Source organism: Rhinopithecus roxellana, chromosome 12 (genome assembly GCF_007565055.1).
Source record: "Rhinopithecus roxellana isolate Shanxi Qingling chromosome 12, ASM756505v1, whole genome shotgun sequence".
NCBI classification, from domain to species: domain Eukaryota; kingdom Metazoa; phylum Chordata; class Mammalia; order Primates; family Cercopithecidae; genus Rhinopithecus; species Rhinopithecus roxellana.
The window spans coordinates 9,825,865-9,846,449 of NC_044560.1; the positions used below are offsets into that span (position 1 = coordinate 9,825,865).

Consider the following 20,585-nt stretch of genomic DNA (forward strand, 5'->3'; position numbering starts at 1 on the left):
ACATGTTGAGTTACTTTCACCTTTGAACACTATTATTCTGTTCTCTCAGATGTGTCCTGGCGGCCGTCCCTGCAATTTACCAACATTGTCCCCCAAAAATAAGCGACCTAGAACAGTGATTTTAAAAAACATTCTGGCCAGGTGCTGTGGCTCACACCTGCAATCCCAGCAGTTTGGGAGGCCGAGACGGGCAGATCACCTGAGGTCGGGAGTTCGAGACCAGCCTGACCAATATGGAGAAACCCTGTCTCTACTAAAAATACAAAATTCGCTGGGCGTGGTGGCGCGTGCCTGTAATCGCAGCTACTCAGGAGGCTGAGGCAGAAGAATCACTTGAACCCAGGAGGCGGAGATTGCAGTGAGCCGAGATCATGCCATTGCACTCCAGACTGGGCAACAAGAGTGAAACTCCGTCTCAAAAAAATAAATAAATAAAAATAAATAAATATTCCGAGCCAGGCACAGTGGCTCATACTTGTAATCTCAATGTTTTGGGAGGCTGAGGTGGGAGGATCACCTGAGGCCAGGAGTTCCAAACCAGCCTGGGCAACAGAGCAAGACTCTACAAAAAAAAAAAAAAAAAGTTAAAAATTAGCTGGGTGTGGTGACACACACTTAATAGTCCCAGCTATTTGGAAGGCAGAGGTGGGAGGATCGCTTGAGCCCAGGAGTTTGAGGCTGCAGTGAGCTATGATCATGCCACTGCACATCAGCCTGGGCGGCAGAGCAAGATCCCGTTTCCAGAAATTAAAAAAAAAAAAAAATTCAGAGACAGTTCATGAACTGTCCTCCCTAAATTCTTATGTTGAAGTCCTAATCTCCAGTACCTCAGAGTCATATTGGGAGACAGGGTCTTTAAGGAGGTAAATTAAGAGTTCATTAGTGTGGGTCCTAATCCGGTAACATTGGTGTCCTTATAGGAAGAGGAAATTTGGACAGAGACAAGTACAGAGGTGACATAAATACACAGGGAAAAGACAGCCATTTGTAAGCCAAGGAGAAAGGCCTAGAACAGATCCTTCCCTCAGGGGCCTCAGGAGAAACCAACCCTGCTGACTCCTTGATGCTGGACCTCTAGTCTTCAAAACTGGAGAAAATATTAATACATTTTTGTTTAAACCTGTCTGTGGTACTTTGTTACGGTCCCCCCTAGAAAACTAATAGTGATTAAAATAAGATTCCTGGCCAGGCATGGTGGCACATGCCTATAGTCCCAGCTACTTGGGAGGCTGAGGCAGGAGAATCGCTTGAGCCAGGAGTTTGAGTCTAGCCTAGGTAATACAGTGAGACCCCCATCTCTAAGAAACATAAGGCTCCTTATTCATCAGCAAATGGGCCACAACACAGTATTGCTTGGCTCTTCTTCCCTGTGTATTCTTCTGGTTGGCAGAAAGTGTGGAGGTTGCCGGGCGCGGTGGCTCAAGCCTGTAATCCCAGCACTTTGGGAGGCCGAGACGGGCGGATCACGAGGTCAGGAGATCGAGACTATCCTGGCTAATACGGTGAAACCCCGTCTCTACTAAAAAATACAAAAAACTAGCCGGGCGACGAGGCGGGCGCCTGTAGTCCCAGCTACTGGGGAGGCTGAGACAGGAGAATGGCGTGAACCCGGGAGGCGGAGCTTGCAGTGAGCTGAGAGCTGGCCACTGCACTCCAGCCTGGGCGGCAGAGCAAGACTCCGTCTCAAAAAAAAAAAAAAAAAAAAAAAGTGTGGAGGTTATACAGAGAAATGTCAGAGCTGGAGGGGCTGCAACAGATAAGATTTGAGTTCAACTCACTTTTCCAGAGAATCAGAAGGTTAAGTGACTTGCCCAAGGTAGCACTGCTAGTCCTGGTTCCAAAGTGGACATAGACTACAGGTAGCTGTACACTCTCGGAGGGTCCCAGGCACTGCTTCTCGTGTTTTCCAAGGAGAGTGAGTGAACGTACATGTCTTGGGGATCAGACAGCAGAGCCTACCTGAAGCACTCCTGCTGCTTTGTTTCTGGGAAATCTCATTTAATCTTACCAACTCTTGTGGGCTCCACACTACCTTCCATTTGTGTCAATATTACCATGAAGCCACTCCCTGCAGTATCTTTGAATAAAACTGATGCTCCAGAAAGAGGCACCATATTTCTTTTGTTCCTACGCTTATCCCATTTGAGAGGCAGAGAAACGAGGAATGGTTTATAGTACCTTCCCAACTGAAAAGCACAGGTCTGGAAAAAGATGGCTCCTTCCCAGAAATGCTTTTTACAAAGTTTGTTACCAGAGACAAAATAGGAGGTCTTGAAATGCATTCCAGAAAGTAAGGTAAGGCAGGTATTAACCAGTATTAAAATAATGCCTATGCTGAAAGACTTAAGCTGGTATTCTTTAATGGAAATTTTAATAAATAAAGATTGCATATCAAGTAGTTTCAGTTTTCTCTGAAACTCTCTGCAGCTCTGTTCTTCATCTACACGGACAAGTGAGCCAACTGAGGCACCAGGTTTGACCCGGGTTGGCAGCTGATGGCTACCTAGGCATCTGGTGGCCACAGCTCAGAAGGAACTCACATTTTTTTTTTTTTTTTTTTTTTGAGGCGGAGTCTCGCTCTGCCGCCCAGGCTGGAGTGCAGTGGCCAGATCTCAGCTCACTGCAAGCTCCGCCTCCCGGGTTCACGCCATTCTCCTGCCTCAGCCTCCCGAGTAGCTGGGACTACAGGCGCCCGCCACCTCGCCCGGCTAGTTTTTGTATTTTTAGTAGAGATGGGGTTTCACCGTGTTAGCCAGGATGGTCTCGATCTCCTGACCTCGTGATCCGCCCGTCTCGGCCTCCCAAAGTGCTGGGATTACAGGCTTGAGCCACCGCGCCCGGCCAAGAACTCACATCTCTTGCTCACCTGGCTTCTCTTCCCTGCTCCTTGGCTTTTGAAACTCGAGGCTGTATATACTTCCTTTGTTCTTGTTCATCTTTTACTAAGTAAGCTTCTAACAGTTTAATAATCTGATTTTAAAATCTGCGAATCAAAAAAAAAAATACGTTAACCAATGCCCATTAATTTTATGGCATGACCCTCTCGTCCCTGCTGTCAGAGATTGCTGCTTGAACTATCAGTGTACAAAACCACTAAAGGAGGCACCGAAGACGGATGAGTGGTCAAGCCTGGCTTCAATCTAACTCCTTCACTTATTACATCTTGAAGTTGGGGGAAATCAACTAAATTTATTTGCTTCTGAAAATTGAGGATAATTTCATATATCATTGGAAATATATCTGTGAGAATTTGAGATAATGTGATTTAAAGCATCTAGCAATAAGAAACTACAATGTAGTTTAAACAAAACAGACCTTTTGTGAAATTGGATGTTTTGGTTCTATTTTTTAAAAGTCTTTCCTAAGATACTAAATGCATTACTAACTGTAGTGTAGTGAACATAGTTCAGTATCTCTTTGGAATTGAAGACTCTCACGTTGCTTCTAGGTATTACTCTGAAAAAACAAGGATTGTGAACATGAAGCCCATCATTTTAAAGATGAGGAAATCAAGGCTCAGGGAGATTAAGTGGTGGCCAAGGTCATACATCTGGTAAGTGATGCAGTCTTCAAGGACCACTGTGCAGGACCACAGCCACAGATGTTAGGACACTGGACTGAACACATACTCTGACCAGGAGTCAATCTCAAATTTGAAACAGAAGAACATTTATTATTCTATAGACTATATCAGCAAGTTTGAGTTACACAAACCAGTAACAAGGAATTTAGGTCTGACAGAATAAATTCATCAGAGCAAAAGTTCTCAGAACAGTAGAATGGATGAGCAGGATGTGAAGCTCTGCGAATTAGGAAAAAGAGTATTTGTTGGTATTAGACAAAGCACACAAAGATAGGAGACTGAATGACTAAAGTTTCTTTCAGAATCATAAATAAGAGAGCAAGGATTTCCAACATTCCAGCTCATGATTACTAAGCAGATCCCATGTCCAAAAAATTCAGTTTTCTGAGAAAATCCCCATTCTGGAATTTCTCTTGCTTCCTGGAATATAAGTTCACAGTTTATAAAAGAAAGCTGCTTATTTAGCAACACAAAGTTCTGACAGAAGCTGTGGCTCCTGGTGGGGAAAAGCTCTCACAAGTATCAGCGTCCTGCAAACTGGACGAATTCACAGGATAAATTTTCCTACAATGAGTACACCGTGAGGAAACCAGAGTGTCCCACAAAAATGACCAAATACCTGAAGTGTCCTAAAAAAAGACTTGAGGGATTGCTTAACTTGTGACATAAAAATGAACAAACAAAAAACCCCCAAACTGTAGCCAAGATAGTATCCTCCAGTAATCCAAGGTCTAATTTTGACAGTTATCAAAATTAGAAGCCACACTGACTTGACTATTGGCAAAATTGGCAATAATTTCATTTCTAAGCCCTCTGCTCTTAAACATGTGCTTGGCTGGGTGCAGTGGCTCATACCTGTAATTCCAACACTTTGTGAGGCCAAGGCAGGAGGATCAACTGAGGTCAGGAATGCGTAATCAGCCTGGCCAACCTGGTGAAACGCCACCTCTACTAAAAATACAAATATCAGCTGGGTGTGGTGGCACATGCCTGTAGTCCCAGCTACTCAGGAGGCTGAGGCGGGAGGATTGCTTGAACCAGGGAGGCGGGGGCTGCAGTGAGCCAAGATCCCACCACTTCACTCCAGCCTGGGTGAAAGGGCAAGACTCTATCTCAAAAATAAAATAAAAATAATATCTGAACACAGCCTGATGTGGAAGAAGCTCAGCTACTGTTAGGTGTTATGACTATTACTAGTTACATTAATAAGCCAAACTATACTTTATGAGACATACTCTAGGCACCACAGAGTTCTCTTTTGCCAAGCAAAGATTTGATAGTGAACAGTGTTAATTATATCTTATATACAATATCAGGAGAAAAAAAAGTTGTAATTTTTGAGGAAAATTGCTTCAGCCTGTTGAGGCCTCCTTTGCCATACCAGCGGTTGACAAGACAGAATTAAGAACAGTTAAAACAGTCAAAAAGTTGATAAATCATCAAAGGTAGAAAGTTTTTCCAACAGGAAAAAAGCCACTGAAATTAGCAATCTTGTGGAAAAGAACAGAAGAAAGAATAGGGCCAGGTATGGTGACTCACACATGTAATTCTGGCACTTTGGAAAGCCCAGGTGGGAAGACCGTGTGAGGCCAGGAGTTCAAGACCAGCCTGGGCAAAATAATGAGGCCCTATCTCTAGAAAAGATAAATTAGCCAGGCATTTATTAGCTTGCCTGTAGTCCCAGCTACTTGGGAGGCTGAGATGGGGAGAACTGCTTGAGCACAGAAGTTCAAAGCTGCAGTGAGCCAAGATCAAACCACTACACTGCAGCCTTAGCGACACAGCAAACTCCATTTCAAAAAAATAAGTAAAAGAATACAGCTATAAAGATGATAGAGTTTAATTTCTTTAAAAAAGAAAATAATGTAGCTGATTAGGGGTACTGTTTAGCCATCTGTAATGGCTTCTAAACAAATCTTTGTCAAGTGGTTCCTAAGCCAAGAGCTTCAACAGTTCTGGTTCCTTGGCTTTGGCTCTGCAGAAGTGAGTGACCATCTGTTCCACCATGAAAATGCAAAAGCAAAATCTACATGCTAGAGAGTAATGTCAACCAGAACCTCTGGGGAAACAGTTTAATGGTCTTTTCCAATTAAGAATAGAATTTCTCTTCTTTCACAGCTAAAATTAGAATTTTTGCTTAATCCAAAGAAAGATAAATTAATCAGGTTCCAAAGATAGGAGACCTTAACTATCATCCTAAATTTTTAGTTTCTCTTAGTTAAATGCAGTATTTAATGGACATGGGTGGTGAGCTTCGTTCTCATGACATAGCAAGATGGCAAGACGATCACAGCCTGAGAGAATAATTTCACAGGCTCTTTAAAGTAAATATTAAGAATTGGTCGGCCGGGCGCAGTGGCTCAAGCCTGTAATCCCAGCACTTTGGGAGGCTGAGGCGAGCGGATCACAAGGTCAAGAGATCGAGACCATCCTGGCTAACACGGTGAAACCCCGTCTCTACTAAAAAGTACAAAAAAACTAGCCGGGCGAGGTGGCGGGCGCCTGTAGTCCCAGCTACTCGGGAGGCTGAGGCAGGAGAATGGCGTGAACCCGGGAGGCAGAGCTTGCAGTGAGCTGAGATCCGGCCACTGCACTCCAGCTTGGGCGACAGAGTGAGACTCCCGTCTCAAAAAAAAAAAAAAAAAAAAAGAATTGGTTAGCAAATCTTGACAAGGGCTAACAAAATTTGGAAAAACAGGAATGAAGAAAAAACAAATGTCAAAAGGTATTAGCATATTGTTTAGTTTTGTTTTCATGTCATTTTCCTGTTAATTATACCCAAAAGACATGATTAAAACATACACCTGTTTCCTAAGATTCATACAGGATCAGGTTTCCTTTAATTAAGTCCATGTGGATGGTTAGAATCCATCTGCAATGAATGCTTGTGTCAGTGCTAGGGAAAGGTCTCCACATTTCTCAGCAATGGTGTCTTTTCTTCCTCATTTTGTAGGTTAAGAAGCCAACAATTGGCCGGGCGCGGTGGCTCACGCCTGTAATCCCAGCACTTTGGGAGGCCGAGGTGGATCACGAGGTCAGGAGATGGAGACCATCCTGGCTAACATGGTGAAACCCCGTCTCTACTAAAAATACAAAAATTAGCCGGGCGTGGTGGCGGGCGCCTGTAGTCCCAGCTACTCAGAGGCCGAGGCAGGAGACTGGCGTGAACCCAGGAGGCGGAGCTTGCAGTGAGCCGAGATCACGCCACTGCACCCCAGCCTGGGCGACAAAGCGAGACGCGTCTCAAAAAAAAAAAGAAGCCAACAATCTCTCTCCCAGCACTTTCTGAGACTCATTTATCAAAGGTAGCTTGTAGGTAGTTTCAGAGTGTATGAAACACTGTAAATGAGGTCACTAAGCCACCAACAGAGTACTGAAGCTATTGATCCATGCTAGAGATTTCTGGGATTACCTCTGGGGTTTGTTCCCCTTTCTGAACAGAGAAATAAAAATTATAAATGTGTTCTGCTCCTTTGGAATGCCTGGAAGGGAAAAATCAAACATTCTTTTATCTCAATGTAAGTAAGGTGTATGTCTTTGACGGTTGTGGATGTTCGTGGAAGAGTGCAATGACCCTCCTGTCTTTTCCCTTTACATCATGTTGAAACGAACTGTCCTTATAGTTAACAGAATGTTAGAGTTGGAAGAAACTTTAAATGTTCTGAACTTCTCAGTCTGTGCTTAAGTGCCTGATGTGCAACACAGCCACCAGGTGATTCCTCAGTCTTTTAAAAAGCAGTATCATAAAGCAAAGAAACCAACCAAAATCTCCCAACTTTTGATTCCAGAAGAGTATAGAATTCTGAGCACAGGTACCTAACATCCATACTATTAAGAATCATTACTTGCTAGAGAGCACAAGAGAAATTACTACAATTACTTTCTAGAATTTGATGTCTAGGGTTTATCTGTTATCTTCTGCAGTACTGTTAATTTTTTCTAGTCCAAGGACTTATCTGAACATTGAACATTTATTGAACATGAAAGATTGTACTCTATGATCTTGAAAGCAGTCCTTAATAAAATACAAAATGATTTTTTAAACCTTTGATTCATAAGTAATTAGCATTCAATGTATCTGGAAACATCATTTACTCTCTATAAGAATTCCAAAGCACATGAACTGGAGCTTGTATTTAAAAAGGAGAATGATGGTATTCACTTCGAGGAGAAAAGACTTGAAGTGAGGGCAACACTTAGCACTTATCTACTTCTGAAGACATACTATACTCAAAACCTTTAAATATAAGCTACGGTTCAGCAGCTTTTAAAATTTCATGTTTATTCATATTTTTCAAAATATATGTACATAAAAAAAGGAAGATTTACAACAGGAAAGATTGCCTTACATGCAACACAAATTCCAATGAACTCATGATGGGATCACACATGATCATGATCTAATTCAAGCCAATCTTCTCAAGTCCATTTCCCAGCCATACTTTAGGCTACAGAAGGGATCCCAGGAGACAAAAGTGGAATGAGTAAGAAACAAACATCTTTTGCCTCTGGCAGTACTCAAGGGGCCAGAAGATGTACTTCAAAAAGTTTAAGACAATTAAAATGTCAAGTGCCACAGGGAAGAGAAATGATAACCAGAAATTGGTATTTCTAGCTAGTACTATTTAACACAACTTCACAATACTAAAACAAATACAAATAAGAAAGAGTTAGGTAGTTGGGCTTCATTTACTTTTCTTCCTTTTTTTTTTGTTTTTAATATCTCAAAAAGGAAGCCACTTGCTTGATATCAAAAGTGCTGTGGAAAGAAAGGAGGGGAAAAAAACCCACAAATAAATGTGGAATCTATTTTACCAAACTGTATATTTTTCCACTTAACATTTCTACATTAGCAATGATGTAACTCTCCAACATTTCCTTATAAAAAAGGCAAACAAGAAGTGACAACTCATGCTCCCAATATTAAAAAATATATTTAAACATATGATCAAGAAGATTTGGGCTGGGAGCAGTGGCTCACATCTGTAGTCCCAGGATTGTGGGAGGCTGAGGTGGGCGGATCACGAGGTCAGGTGATCGAGACCATCCTGGCTAACATGGTAAAACCCCATCTCTACTAAAAATACAAAAAATTAGCTGGGCATGGTGGCATGCGCCTGTAGTCCCAATTCAGGAGGCTGAGGCAGGAGAACTGCTTGAATCTGGGAGGCGGAGGTTGCAGTAAGCCAAGATCATGCCACTGCATTCCAGCCTGGGCGACAGAGCGAGACTCTGTCTCAAAAAAAAAGATTTGTTTTGGTTTTTGGTAACACAGGTGACACCAGAAATCACAAATCAACATATTTCTATACTTCCCCTTCAGTCAAAAACCAAGTGGGATAGGCCGGGCATGGTGGCTCACTCCTGTAATCCCAGCACTTTGGGAGGTGGATCACCTGAGGTCAGGAGTTCGAGACCAGCCTGACCAACACGGCGAAACCCAATTTCTACTAAAAACACAAATAAATTGCCAGGCGTGGTGGTGCACACCTGTAATCCCAGCTACTTGGGAGGCTGAAGCAGGAGAATTGCTTGAACCCAGGAGGTGGAGGTTGCAGTAAGCCAAGATTGTGCCACTGCACTCCAGGGCACGTGAGCAAAACTCCGTCTCAAAATAACAACAATAACAACAACAACAACAACAACAAAAACAAGTGATATAGAGAACTTGTGCTTGCTGTTAAGGGAATGCAATACTTTGGGCCAGTGAAAAATACATGGAAATTGATCAGTATGAAAACTAACCCCAAGAAGTCATGTATCTTCAAAATCTAATGAGATCACACTGTTTTTGGCTTATTCCCAAAGCTGTCTCTGTGTTTATAGTTGGAGAGGAAAGGTTAGTGGAGTGGCTTTTATAAATAAGATTAATTATTACAGCTATAACTGAAGTTTCCAGGCAGGAGGCTTTACAATTCAGTCAGTGCTATATTTCGCCTCCATTTTACTTCCAGGACCTGACTGACATACCGTTCTTGATGCTTTCTACAAATATAAAAATCTTTGCAACTGTTCAGATAAAATTGGAAGGAAAAAAAAAAGGCAAAGCTGACCATAAAAACAATAGGGGTTGGGGGAGGGGGCAAAAAAGACAAGTGTAGATTACATAGTTGAGGAAAGTCCAGGATTATTGCAGAAATTAAAATGAACAAGGAAAAGGGCAGGCACCAAGAAAAGCACCTAAAGCTAGCAAATGCCTACACTGGTTTATTTATAGTCCCTCCCCACAATGTTCATAGGGGAGGAAAATAATGTAATTTGAAAAGCATCAAAACTAAACAAATGCACACTGACCTTAGAAAATAAGATTTTGAATTTCATCATGATACCCTTTTTTCCTATAAAATTTACTTTTTCACTCTGAAAGACTTCTTCATGGTGGATTTACCCTTGCCCGGCAATTTTACTTCCTTTCTTGCACTGGTTGCAGGCTTCTTTGAGGAGCCACCACTAGGTTTCTTGATGACTGTGGGTGAGGGTCTGGCTTTCTTGGCAGGAGTTTTGGCCTTAGGAGGGGCTTTCTTGGGCAAGGGCCTAGCTTTCCCGCGCTGGGCAGCTGAGACTTTAGGTGTAGGTTTGGACCCCCTCTGTTTCACAGACGTGGCCTTCCCTGGGGACTTGGCTGGGGTTTTCTTCTGCAACCTGTGAGAACCAAAGAGCAAAGACCATCACTTCTTAAGAGATTTGTTTTCTTGGGACAACCAGATGCTTTCTAAAGAGAAATGGCAGGCCGGGCGCGGTGGCTCACGCCTGTAATCCCAGCACTCTGGGAGGCCGAGACGGGCAGATCACAAGGTCAGGAGATCGAGACCATCCTGGCGAACACGGTGAAACCCCGTCTCTACTAAAAAATACAAAAAACTAGCTGGGCGAGGTGGCAGGGGCCTGTAGTCCCAGCTACTCTGGAGGCTGAGGCAGGAGAATGGCGTGAACCTGGGAGGCGGAGCTTGCAGTGAGCTGAGATCCGGCCACTGCACTCCAGCCTGGGTGACAGAACGAGACTCCGTCTCAAAAAAAAAAAAAAAAAAAAAAGAGAGAGAGAGCAATGGCATATGAAGCAGTCACTCATGTTAAGAATAAGAATGTGACAATTTTTTACTAGAGATTTTACTAAAATAAAATTCAACCAATTCATGAAGTCTAGACATAATTTCATGAAGTTTTTCCTAGGGAAAAGTGGAATTATTTTTCTTTGAATAACTAAACTATGGATACACAGAGGCTTGCCCTAAAAGTTTGGAGCCCTTGATTTTCAAGAGAGAAGATCAATCCAAATTTATATAAAGAACTTGAGAGGGATCCTGAGTTTCTGAAACACTTTTTAGCTTCAGCCCCTCCTATAGTACTATTTTTCAGCTCTGAGGTATTTAGTGTCCTCCCCACAAGGGGTTTTCACCTTCTCTTAGGTGGTGGCTCTTCATCCTCAGAGTCTTCTTCTGATGACTCATCTTCATCCTCATCCTCATCTCTAGAATCGTCTGGCTCTTTCTTCGGAAATAGAACTCCTGGGCTATGGGGGGAAAAATTAGATTAAAACACAAGTCCCATATAAAACAAGAAAAATAATGTGAACCTAGATGCTCTTACCTGGACATTTCCCACTTCTTCCCACCCTTCCCAAAAATGTCAAGTTAGGTTACATGTATCAAGTTACAATTTACCGTATTTTGAACATACATATAAAGTTATGCCAAATCTATAAAAGTCCTGCACCATACCTAACTCTATACCCACTATTTAATAAAATTAACTCATAATCATTTACTTAGTAAACAACTATGTAAACTCCTAATATGAGTCTGGCACTGTATTAGCCAATGAGCAATGAACAGTCTGCACGGAATACACACTTCAGCCTCACAATAAATACTGGCAAAAGACCTCCAAGTCTTAACAGAAGACCTCAAAGGCCTAAATCTCTTCAAAGCTTTAGAGAAATTCAGCAAGGATCTCCTAAACTCTTTTTGTCCTTGGTGGTATAAACCTTGATTCCTCTGATTAACATGTCCTTAAATGATAACATATATACATACATATATGTATGTGTGTTTCTTGTTTTTTTCAGACACAGAGTCTTGCTATGTTGCCCAGGCTGGAATCAAATTCCTAGGCTCAAGGGATCCTCCCACCTCACCTTCCCAAGTAGCTAGGACTACGAGTGCATCCCACCACACCTGGCAGAATGTAACATTTTGTATGTGTGACTTTGGGAATTTAATTTAATGTTTGAAAAACTCATATAATATGTATTCAGCCAAGTAACACTTATGTTTGTACAGAAAAATATAAGAAAGTTACACAACAGTCTTGCTAAAACAGGGTCTTAGTGGTATATGTTATGTACTTTACTGGAAATCAAAAGGCTTTAACACCGGTGCATGAAACAATGCTTGGACCACAGGAGGTGCTCAATACATGTTTTTGTTTCAAAGAATAAATAAGGTATTTGCAAGAGACAAATTTTCAAGTAAAAGTGTCCCTGTCTCTACAGTATGAAGGCAGAGTTAAGATTCTTGGAAACAGTCAATGTTCTCCCCACTTGGTATTGGACAATTAAAACTTATACATATAATCCCATCACTTTGGGAGGCTGAGACGGGAGGACTGCTTGAGCCCAGGAGTTCAAGGCCAGCCTGGATAACATGGCGAGACCCCATCTCTACAAAAACACAAAAATTAGCCGGGTGTGGTAGCACGCATCTGTAGTCCCAGCTACGTGGGAGACTGAGGTGGGAGGATCACTTGAGCCCAGGAGGCGGAGGATGCAGTGAGCTAAGATTATACCACTGCTCCAGCCTGGACGACAGAGTGAGACCCTGTCTCAAAAAACAAAAACAAAAACTCATTCGTAATCCTCTAAGAATCTGTCATTATCATTTACTTGATAAAGACGGAATGAATATCAAAGTGACCATCCAAGGATCTCAAATAATCTGATGCCTGGCTAAAATCCCTATTTTTAAACAAAAACCTTTTACTCCAAAATAATACTGCCTTAAGTCATCTTTATTTTCAAATACAGTTGACCTTTGAACAACACAGGTTTGAAACGCATGAGTCCACTTTATATGTGGACTTTTTTTTCAACCAGACACAGATCAGAAATATAACATTCGCAGGATGCAAAGCCTGCATACAAGGAGGACAGACTTTTCAGATACATAGATTCCACAGGGCTGGGTACATGCGCATTTGGGTATGAGGGCAGTTCTGTAACCAATGCCCCACACGTAACAAAGGATGACTGTATTTCCAGTTCACTAAAACAGTAATGAGTGTAAAATAAATTAAACTAAACGTGTAACTTAGAATCAGATTATAAATTTACAGTGATCTATTATAGGCTAAGTGCTTACCTGGGATAATAGGGAAAACAGAGCTGGAAGGTGCCACTGAACCCTTTCCCAGAGATCTGTTCCATCCACCCATTCTTTTCGCATTTCTGCAGAGTTTTTTTCAGCAAATGCACTAAATAAAAAAATTCAGAAATGAAAGTTATCTAGTTATTTAGATAATTTCCTCAACCCCTCAACCACAAACAGATGCCCATCAATTTAATATCCTGTCACATATAGTAACTGACATACACTAAGCGAATCCTATGTGTTCAAAGGTATTTAATTCATTAAACATTTATTTAATGCCTATAAGTTTGGCAAGAGTTAAATTATATACATACATACATATACATATATTTAAAAATTTTGCAAAATATAGAGACAAAGTCTCACTATATTGCCCAGGCTGGTCTCAAACTCCTGGGCTCAAGCAATACTCCCACCTTGGCCTCCCAAACTGCTGGGACTCCAGGTATGAGCCACCATACCTGGCAAGAGTTATAATGAAAAGAGACATTAGAGACCATTGAGTCAAATACCTTATTTCACAGAAAAGAAAAAACCCCAGAGTGGTTAAATGACTTGAGCTCAAAGTAGTTAAGTGACTTGCTCTAAGGTAGGACATAAACAGCAGACCTAAAATTAAATATTTAATTATTTCTATTCATTTGAATATCTACCTATAGGTATTGATAATCATCTAGGAGAATATCTTATAAAGAGGAACAGAACGAATTATTCATAAATCAGTAAACAGTAACAAAACAGTATCATGGTTCCTGAAGTCCTTCATTCTCATCTTCCTTACAGAGACATATCCAAAATATATTTTATGGTGATTCAGTATCCAAAAAACAGCTGCAAATATCAATGAAACTGAAAGGCTTGTTAACCAAATTAATCTTCTCTTAAAACATTTGGCAAACAGAAAATCATGAAATAGGCCGGGCGTGGTGGCTCATGCCTGTAATCCTAGCACTTTGGGAGGCCAAGGTGGGCAGATCATGAGGTAAGGAGATCGAGATCATCCTGGCTAACACGGTGAAACCCTGTCTCTACCAAAAAAAACAGAAACAAAACAAAAACAAACAAACAAAAATTAGCTGGGTGTGCTGGAAGATGCCTGCAGTCCCAGCTTCTCAGGAGGTGGAGGAAGGAGAATGGCGTGAACCCAGGAGAGGCGAAATATGCAGTGAGCGGAAATCGCACCACTACGCTCCCCAGCCTGGGCAAGAGAGACTCTGTCTAAAAAAAAAAAAAGACTTCAAAATTACCTTTTAATTTACAATAATATATTCTGGACTGTCTTCTTCGGTTACTTAATTTCCATATCCCTCACCCTACAACACTGTGTCTCTTCTAATAGTTCATTGAGAAGTCACCCAGTCTCACCAATCCATACCTGATAATGCTGATAAGGCAGGGTGTCTCATCTCAAATCACCACCTCCTAGAGTAAATATACTTCACTGAAATAAAGTATTTTCTGTTGTGGGGCTTAGGTTAATAATGTAAGTAGTAAGTATTCTAAAATCCTGGCTTTGTTTCAAAGTAAAATTAGATGTTTTTGGTGAACATACAGAAGTAGGAAAAAATATACTATAATTTAGAGTTGTTTTGAACCCAGAGATTTATCTGAATTACAATAAATATCAGAAAAATAAAATCAGTTAAAAAAATAAAATTTACGGCTGGGCGTGGTGGCTCAAGCCTGTAATCCCAGCACTTTGGGAGGCCAAGACGGGTGGATCACGAGGTCAGGAGATCAAGACCATCCTAGCTAATACAGTGAAACCTCGTCTCTATTAAAAAATACAAAAAACTAGCCGGGCGAGGTGGCGGGCGCCTGTAGTCCCAGCTACTCGGGAGGCTGAGGCAGGAGAATGGCGTAAACCCGGGAGGCGGAGCTTGCAGTGAGCTGAGATCCGGCCACTGCACTCCAGCCCGGGGGACAGAGCAAGACTCCGTCTCAAAAAAATTAAATAAATAAAATAAAATAAAATAAAATAAAATTTACAGTAAAGTAAAATCAACTTCTTACAAGCATATGCTTTAAATTAAGAATTCAGTTTTGATTATTTCTGTTTTTCTTTTTGTAAATATTAAATTTGTGAGGCTGTTCCCTCTTGGTTTTCACCATCAGTAGTTAATACTTTGACATTAATAGCATGATCTCTATGTTTTTTTCTTCTTCTTTTTTTTTTGTTTTGAGACAGTCTTGCAACTGTCGCCCGGACTGGAATGCAATGGTGTGATCTCAGCTCACTGCAACCTCTGCTTCCTGGCTTCATGCATTTCTCCTGCCTCAGCCTCCGGAGTAGCTGGGACTACAGGCGCACAACCACTACACCCTGCTAATATTTTTGTATTTTAAGTCGAGATGGATTTTCACTATGTTGGCCAGACTGGTCTCGAACTCCCTACCTCGTGATCCGCCTCCCAAAGTGCTGGGATTACAGCTATGAGTCACAACACTCGGACCTCTATGGTGTTTTCAAAAGAAAATTCTCCTAACCCCAAATAAATATACACAACTGAGTCTTACTTTGATAGTTAGAATTGGTTCCTGGGTGATTCTCTAGGACATACTTCTTCAGAGCAGTGGTAGAGCAGGTCTTCGGCTCATTCATGGCAGCAATGGCAGACAAGATTGCATATTCCATCAGGCTTCCACCAAGCAGGGGTTTCTCCCCTGATTTCTTCAGCTGTTTTCCAAGGAGGAAGAGAAAAGCATCAAGACAACACTCTCCCAAAGCAGGTCAAGACAAGACTCCTCTGCACCAGGTGGGTCGGAGTTCCTGCATTAGCACAGATATGTTTTACAATAAATTGTCAGCTTAGGGACTTTCTCTTCCCATTCAACAGGTATTCAATCTAACTGAGAAGTCCCAACCCTGCTATGGATATTTTCTTCTTCCATCTACCCTCCATCCACCCTAAAATGATAGCCAACCTAACCCAAAGATACCAACAACTGCACCACAATAAGCAGGTTGACCAGTTAGGTCCCTAAAAATTAAGATTCGTTTGGCTGGGTACTCACACATATAGTCCCAGCACTTTGGGAGGAACAGGCAGGCAGATCACTCAAGGCCAGGAGTTCGAGACCAGCCTGGCCAACATGGTGAAAACCTGTTTCTACTAAAAATACAAAATAATAATAATAATAATAATAATAATAATAATAATAATAGCCAGGTTTGGTGGCAAGTGCCTGTGGTCCCAGCTATTTGGGAGGCTGAGGCAGGAGAATCACTTGAACCCAAGAGGCGGAGGTTGCAGTGTGCCGACATCATGCCAGTGAACTCCAGCCTCAGCGACAGAGCAAGATTCTGTCTAAAAATAAATAAATAAATAAATAAATAAATAATTATTATTTTATTTGAGAATATTTCACTTTTCTGAATCTGAAAAATGAAGTACATCTGACCCTTGAACACAACACAATTTTATCTGTGCTGGTCCACTTATATGTGGATTTTCTTCTGCCTCTGCCTGCCACCCTAAGACAGCAAGACCAATACCTCCTTGTCCTCCTCAGCCTACTCAACTCGAAGATGACAAGGATAAAGACATTTATGATCATCTACTTCCACTTAATGAAGAGTAAATATATTCTTTTTTTTTTTTTTTTTTTTGAGATGGAGTCTTGCTCTGTTGTCCAGGCTGGATTGCAATGGCATGGTCTCGGCTCACTGCAACCTCTGTCTCCTAGGTTCAAGCAATTCTCCTGCCTCAACTTCCCAAGTAGCTGGGATTATAGGCGTCCACCCCCAGGCCCGGCTCATTTTTCTATTTTTAGTAGAGACATGGTTTCACCATGTTGGCCAAGCTGGTCTCAAACTCCAGACCTTAGGAGATCTGCCTGCCTCGGCCTCCCGAAGTGCTGGGATTACAGGTGTGAGCCACTGTGGCCGGCCATATTTCCTCTTTCTTATGATTTTCTCAATAACATTTTCTTTTCTCTAGCTTACTTTATTGTAAGAGTACATTATATCATACATACAACACACAAAATGTGTATTAACTGTTTGTAAGGCTTCCGGTCAACAGTAGGCTATTAAGAGTCAAGTCTGCTGGGAATCTAAAGTTATGTATGAAATTTTTTTAATGCATGGGGAATCTGCACCTTTAACCCCTATGTTGTTCAAGGGTCAGCTGTAGTTATAAAAAATAATAAATAGCCCTTTTAATCTTATGAGGAAAATAGAAATGAAAAATTTTGATAAATATTTAGGTTATCAGTGAGCACAGTAATCCCAGTACTTTGGGAGGCTAATGGGGGAGGACTGCTTGAGGCCAAGAGTTCAAGACCAAACTGGGCAACATGGCGAGACCCTCTGTCTACTAAAAATTTAAAAACTAGCTATGAATGGTGGCGTGCCTGTAGTCCTACCTACATGAAAGGCTGAGGCAGGAGGATGGCTTAAGCCCAGGAAGTTGAGGCTACAGTGAGCTATGATTACATCACTATACTCCAGTTTGAGTGACAGACCAAGACTCTGTCTCTAAAAATAAATAAATAAATAAACTAAAAAAAAAAGTATCATACAAAAGAAAATCACGTAGCATACTTTGAAAATGAAAGGTGTGGGAACAAAGGTTAGCAATAATACGCAAAAAGGGAAAAGGAGAAAACCAGAAATGCTCTACAAAACTGGTTAGTGGTTCTTAAAGAATGGTCTGGTTACAACCATCTGGGTTCTTGAGACCCTTTCAGAGGATCTGCAAGATCAAAACTATTTGTATAATAAAACTAAGATAGGCCAGACGTGGTGGCTCACGCCTGTAATCCCAGCACTTTGGGAGGCTGAGACGGGTGGATCACCTGAGGTCAGGAGCTCAAGACCAGCCTGGCCAACATGGTGAAACCCCGTCTCTACCAAAAATACAAAAATTAGCCGGGTGTGGTGGTACATGCCTGTAATCCCAGCTACTTGGGAGGCTGGGGCAGGAGAATCGCTTGAACCTGGGAGGTGGAGGTTGCAGTGAGCCGAGATCAAGTCACTGTACTCACTGCAGCAAGACTCCATCTCAAAAGACAAACAAACAAAAACTTAAGATGTGATTTACTTTTTCACTGTCTTTTTTTTTTTTTGAGACAGAGTTTCACTCTGTTGTCCAGACTGGAGTGCAATGGCGTGGTCTGGGCTCACTGCAACCGCCGCTTCCCGGATTCAAGAGATTCTCCTGCATCTATCTCCTGAGTAGCTGGGACTACAGGCACCCGCCACCACACCTGGCTAATTTTTGTATTTTTAGTAGAGACGAGGTTTCACCATGTTGGCCAGGCTGGCCTCGAACTCCTGACCAAGTAAACCGCCCGCCTCAGCATCCCAAAGTGCTAGGATTACAGGTGTGAGTCACCAAACCTGGCCTTTTCACTATTTTGACAATTGCACTGAGAGTGCAGAAGCAATGGTGAGTAAAACTGCTGTCAGCTTACCACAGATAAAGGCAGAGGCACAAAAATGTGGTTATTGTCTTCTTTACTGCTATGTACTTACGGTTTTAAAAAAGAGTACCAATTCACTTAGAATGCCCTTGATAAAGTTCTAAAAACTATCTCAACTTCTGAATATGTGTCTTTAGAATATTTTATGGGATGAAACAGGAAGAACACATAATCTGTATCTGCTACATATGCAGACATGATGGTATCCAGGAAAAGCTCTTGTGTAATTGTTAGAGTTATGAGCTGAATTAGCTGCACTTTTCTTCGAACACTTTCTTCTTTTTTTTTTTTTTTTTTTGAGACAGAGTCTCATTCTGTCACCCAGCCTAGAAGGAGTACAGTGGTGTGATCTCGGCTCACTGCAACCTCCGCCTCCCGGGTTCAAGCGATTCTCCTGCCTCAGCCTAGTAGCTGGGATTGCAAGCGTGTGCCACCATGCCCAGCTAATTTTTTGTATTTTTATTAGAGACTGGGTTTCACCGTGTTAGCCAGGATGGTCTCGATCTCCTGACCTCATGATTCGCCGGCCTCGGCCTCCCAAAGTGCTGGGATTACAGGTGTGAGCCACTGCGCCTGGCCTGGAATACTTTCTTTACTTGAAGAAATAACTGACAGCTAACCTACTGGTTATGAGGTAGACAGTATCTTGAAAATGAACTAGAGCCGGCCATGTCAAAAAACAATAGTATTTGTTGCCAATGATAAAATTCAAACTTTCAAGAGAAAATTTAAATTCTGAAAAACTTGTGTCTATCACTGTGAGTTGGTTATTTTCCCAATACTTAAATACTGTTCTTATAAGATCAGTGGCCGATACTAATGACTGTGATTTTTGTTATCGTATATAATGAAATGCCAACATTTGGAAAATCTACATAACTGCAAGCCACTGTTTTTCAAATGACCAATGTATTGTGCTACAAAATTATGTTGGATTAAAATATCTATTCAAAGTTCAACAAATTTTAAGGTAACATAGTCCAAGAAATTCACTGATTATGGTTTCAGGTTCCACATGGCAACTAAACTTTAAAGAATTTATCACAAAACAAATAATGTTAACAGACCATATGAACAAAGGACACAAACCACACAATCATCTTAACAGACACTGAAAAAGCACTTGACAAATCCAACAGCCATTCATGATAAAAATAAAAAAAAAACTCCCAGGAAACTAGTAGCATAGAAGGGAACTTGCTCAACCTGACAATAGGCATCTATGAAAAACCTACAACTAACTTGTGAAAGACTGAATGTTTTCTCTCCAGGATGTGGAACAAGGCAAAGATGTCTGCTGTTACTACTTCTATTCAACACTGTAATGGAGGTTAATCTAGAGCAATCAGGCAATCAGAAGAAGTAAAAGACATACAGACTGGAAAGAAACAAGTAAAATGCTCTTTATTTGCAGATAACGGATCCTGTATATAGAAAACTGTATGGAATTCACAAAGAAACTACTACAACTGGTGAGTTTAGCAACGGTGAAGGACACAAGAGCAATGGACAAATCAATTGTATTTCTATAGGTTAGCATTAACAACCTGAAAACGAAAATTAGAAAACACTTCCACCATTCATGACAGCATGGAAAAAGAATAAAATACTTGGCAATAAATTTAACAAAAAAAATTCAAGACTTGTATACCGAAAACTACAAAAGACTACTGAGAGAAATTAAAAAGAGACCTTCTGTGTCATGGATTGGAAAACTCAACATTGTAAAGATAGTGAGTCTCCCCAAATTGATCTATAGGTTCAATGCAATTCCTACTAAAACTCCAGCTGTTTGTTTTTTGGCAGAAATGGACAATTTGTGTGGAACTGTACAAGGCCCAGCATAGTCAAAACATTCCTGAAAAAGTTAGAGGGCTTATAATTCCAAATTTCAAAATTCACTCTAAAGCTACAGCCAATAAGACAGTGGAGTACTGGCATGAAGGATACACATATATAGAACAACAAAAGAGAACTCAGAATCCAGAAATAAACCCTTGTATTTATGGTCAACTGATTTTCATAAGATGCTAAGGCAATTCAATAGGGAAGGGACAGTCTTTTCAATAAAAGGTGCTGGGATGATCAGATACCCACATGCAAAAAGATAAATTATACCCTTACCTCACACTATAAACAAAACAATATAGATCACAGACCTAAATTTAAAAGCCAAAACTATAAAACTCCAAAACATAGGAGTAAATTTT

The 20,585-nt window shown here is 41.2% G+C and overlaps 1 protein-coding gene across 5 annotated transcripts in view; it reads right to left on the minus strand.

The window, feature by feature from the left end:
- Positions 1-7,843: 7,843 nt before the first annotated feature.
- The window catches only part of HP1BP3 (heterochromatin protein 1 binding protein 3), a 47,988-nt gene continuing 35,246 nt past the window's right edge, over positions 7,844-20,585 (minus strand). For 4 of the 5 annotated variants that reach the window (XM_030942697.1, XM_030942695.1, XM_030942696.1 and 1 more), the window contains 4 exons: positions 15,466-15,625; positions 12,940-13,051; positions 10,980-11,093; positions 7,845-10,225 (listed from right to left, as the gene is read on the minus strand). In XM_030942697.1, coding sequence (XP_030798557.1) covers positions 9,931-10,225; positions 10,980-11,093; positions 12,940-13,051; positions 15,466-15,625 — 681 coding nt within the window. In that variant the 3' untranslated portion in view covers positions 7,845-9,930. Of the gene's footprint in view, positions 10,226-10,979; positions 11,094-12,939; positions 13,052-15,465; positions 15,626-20,585 lie in introns of all 5 variants that reach the window. The other variant, XM_030942694.1, reaches the window with a different exon arrangement.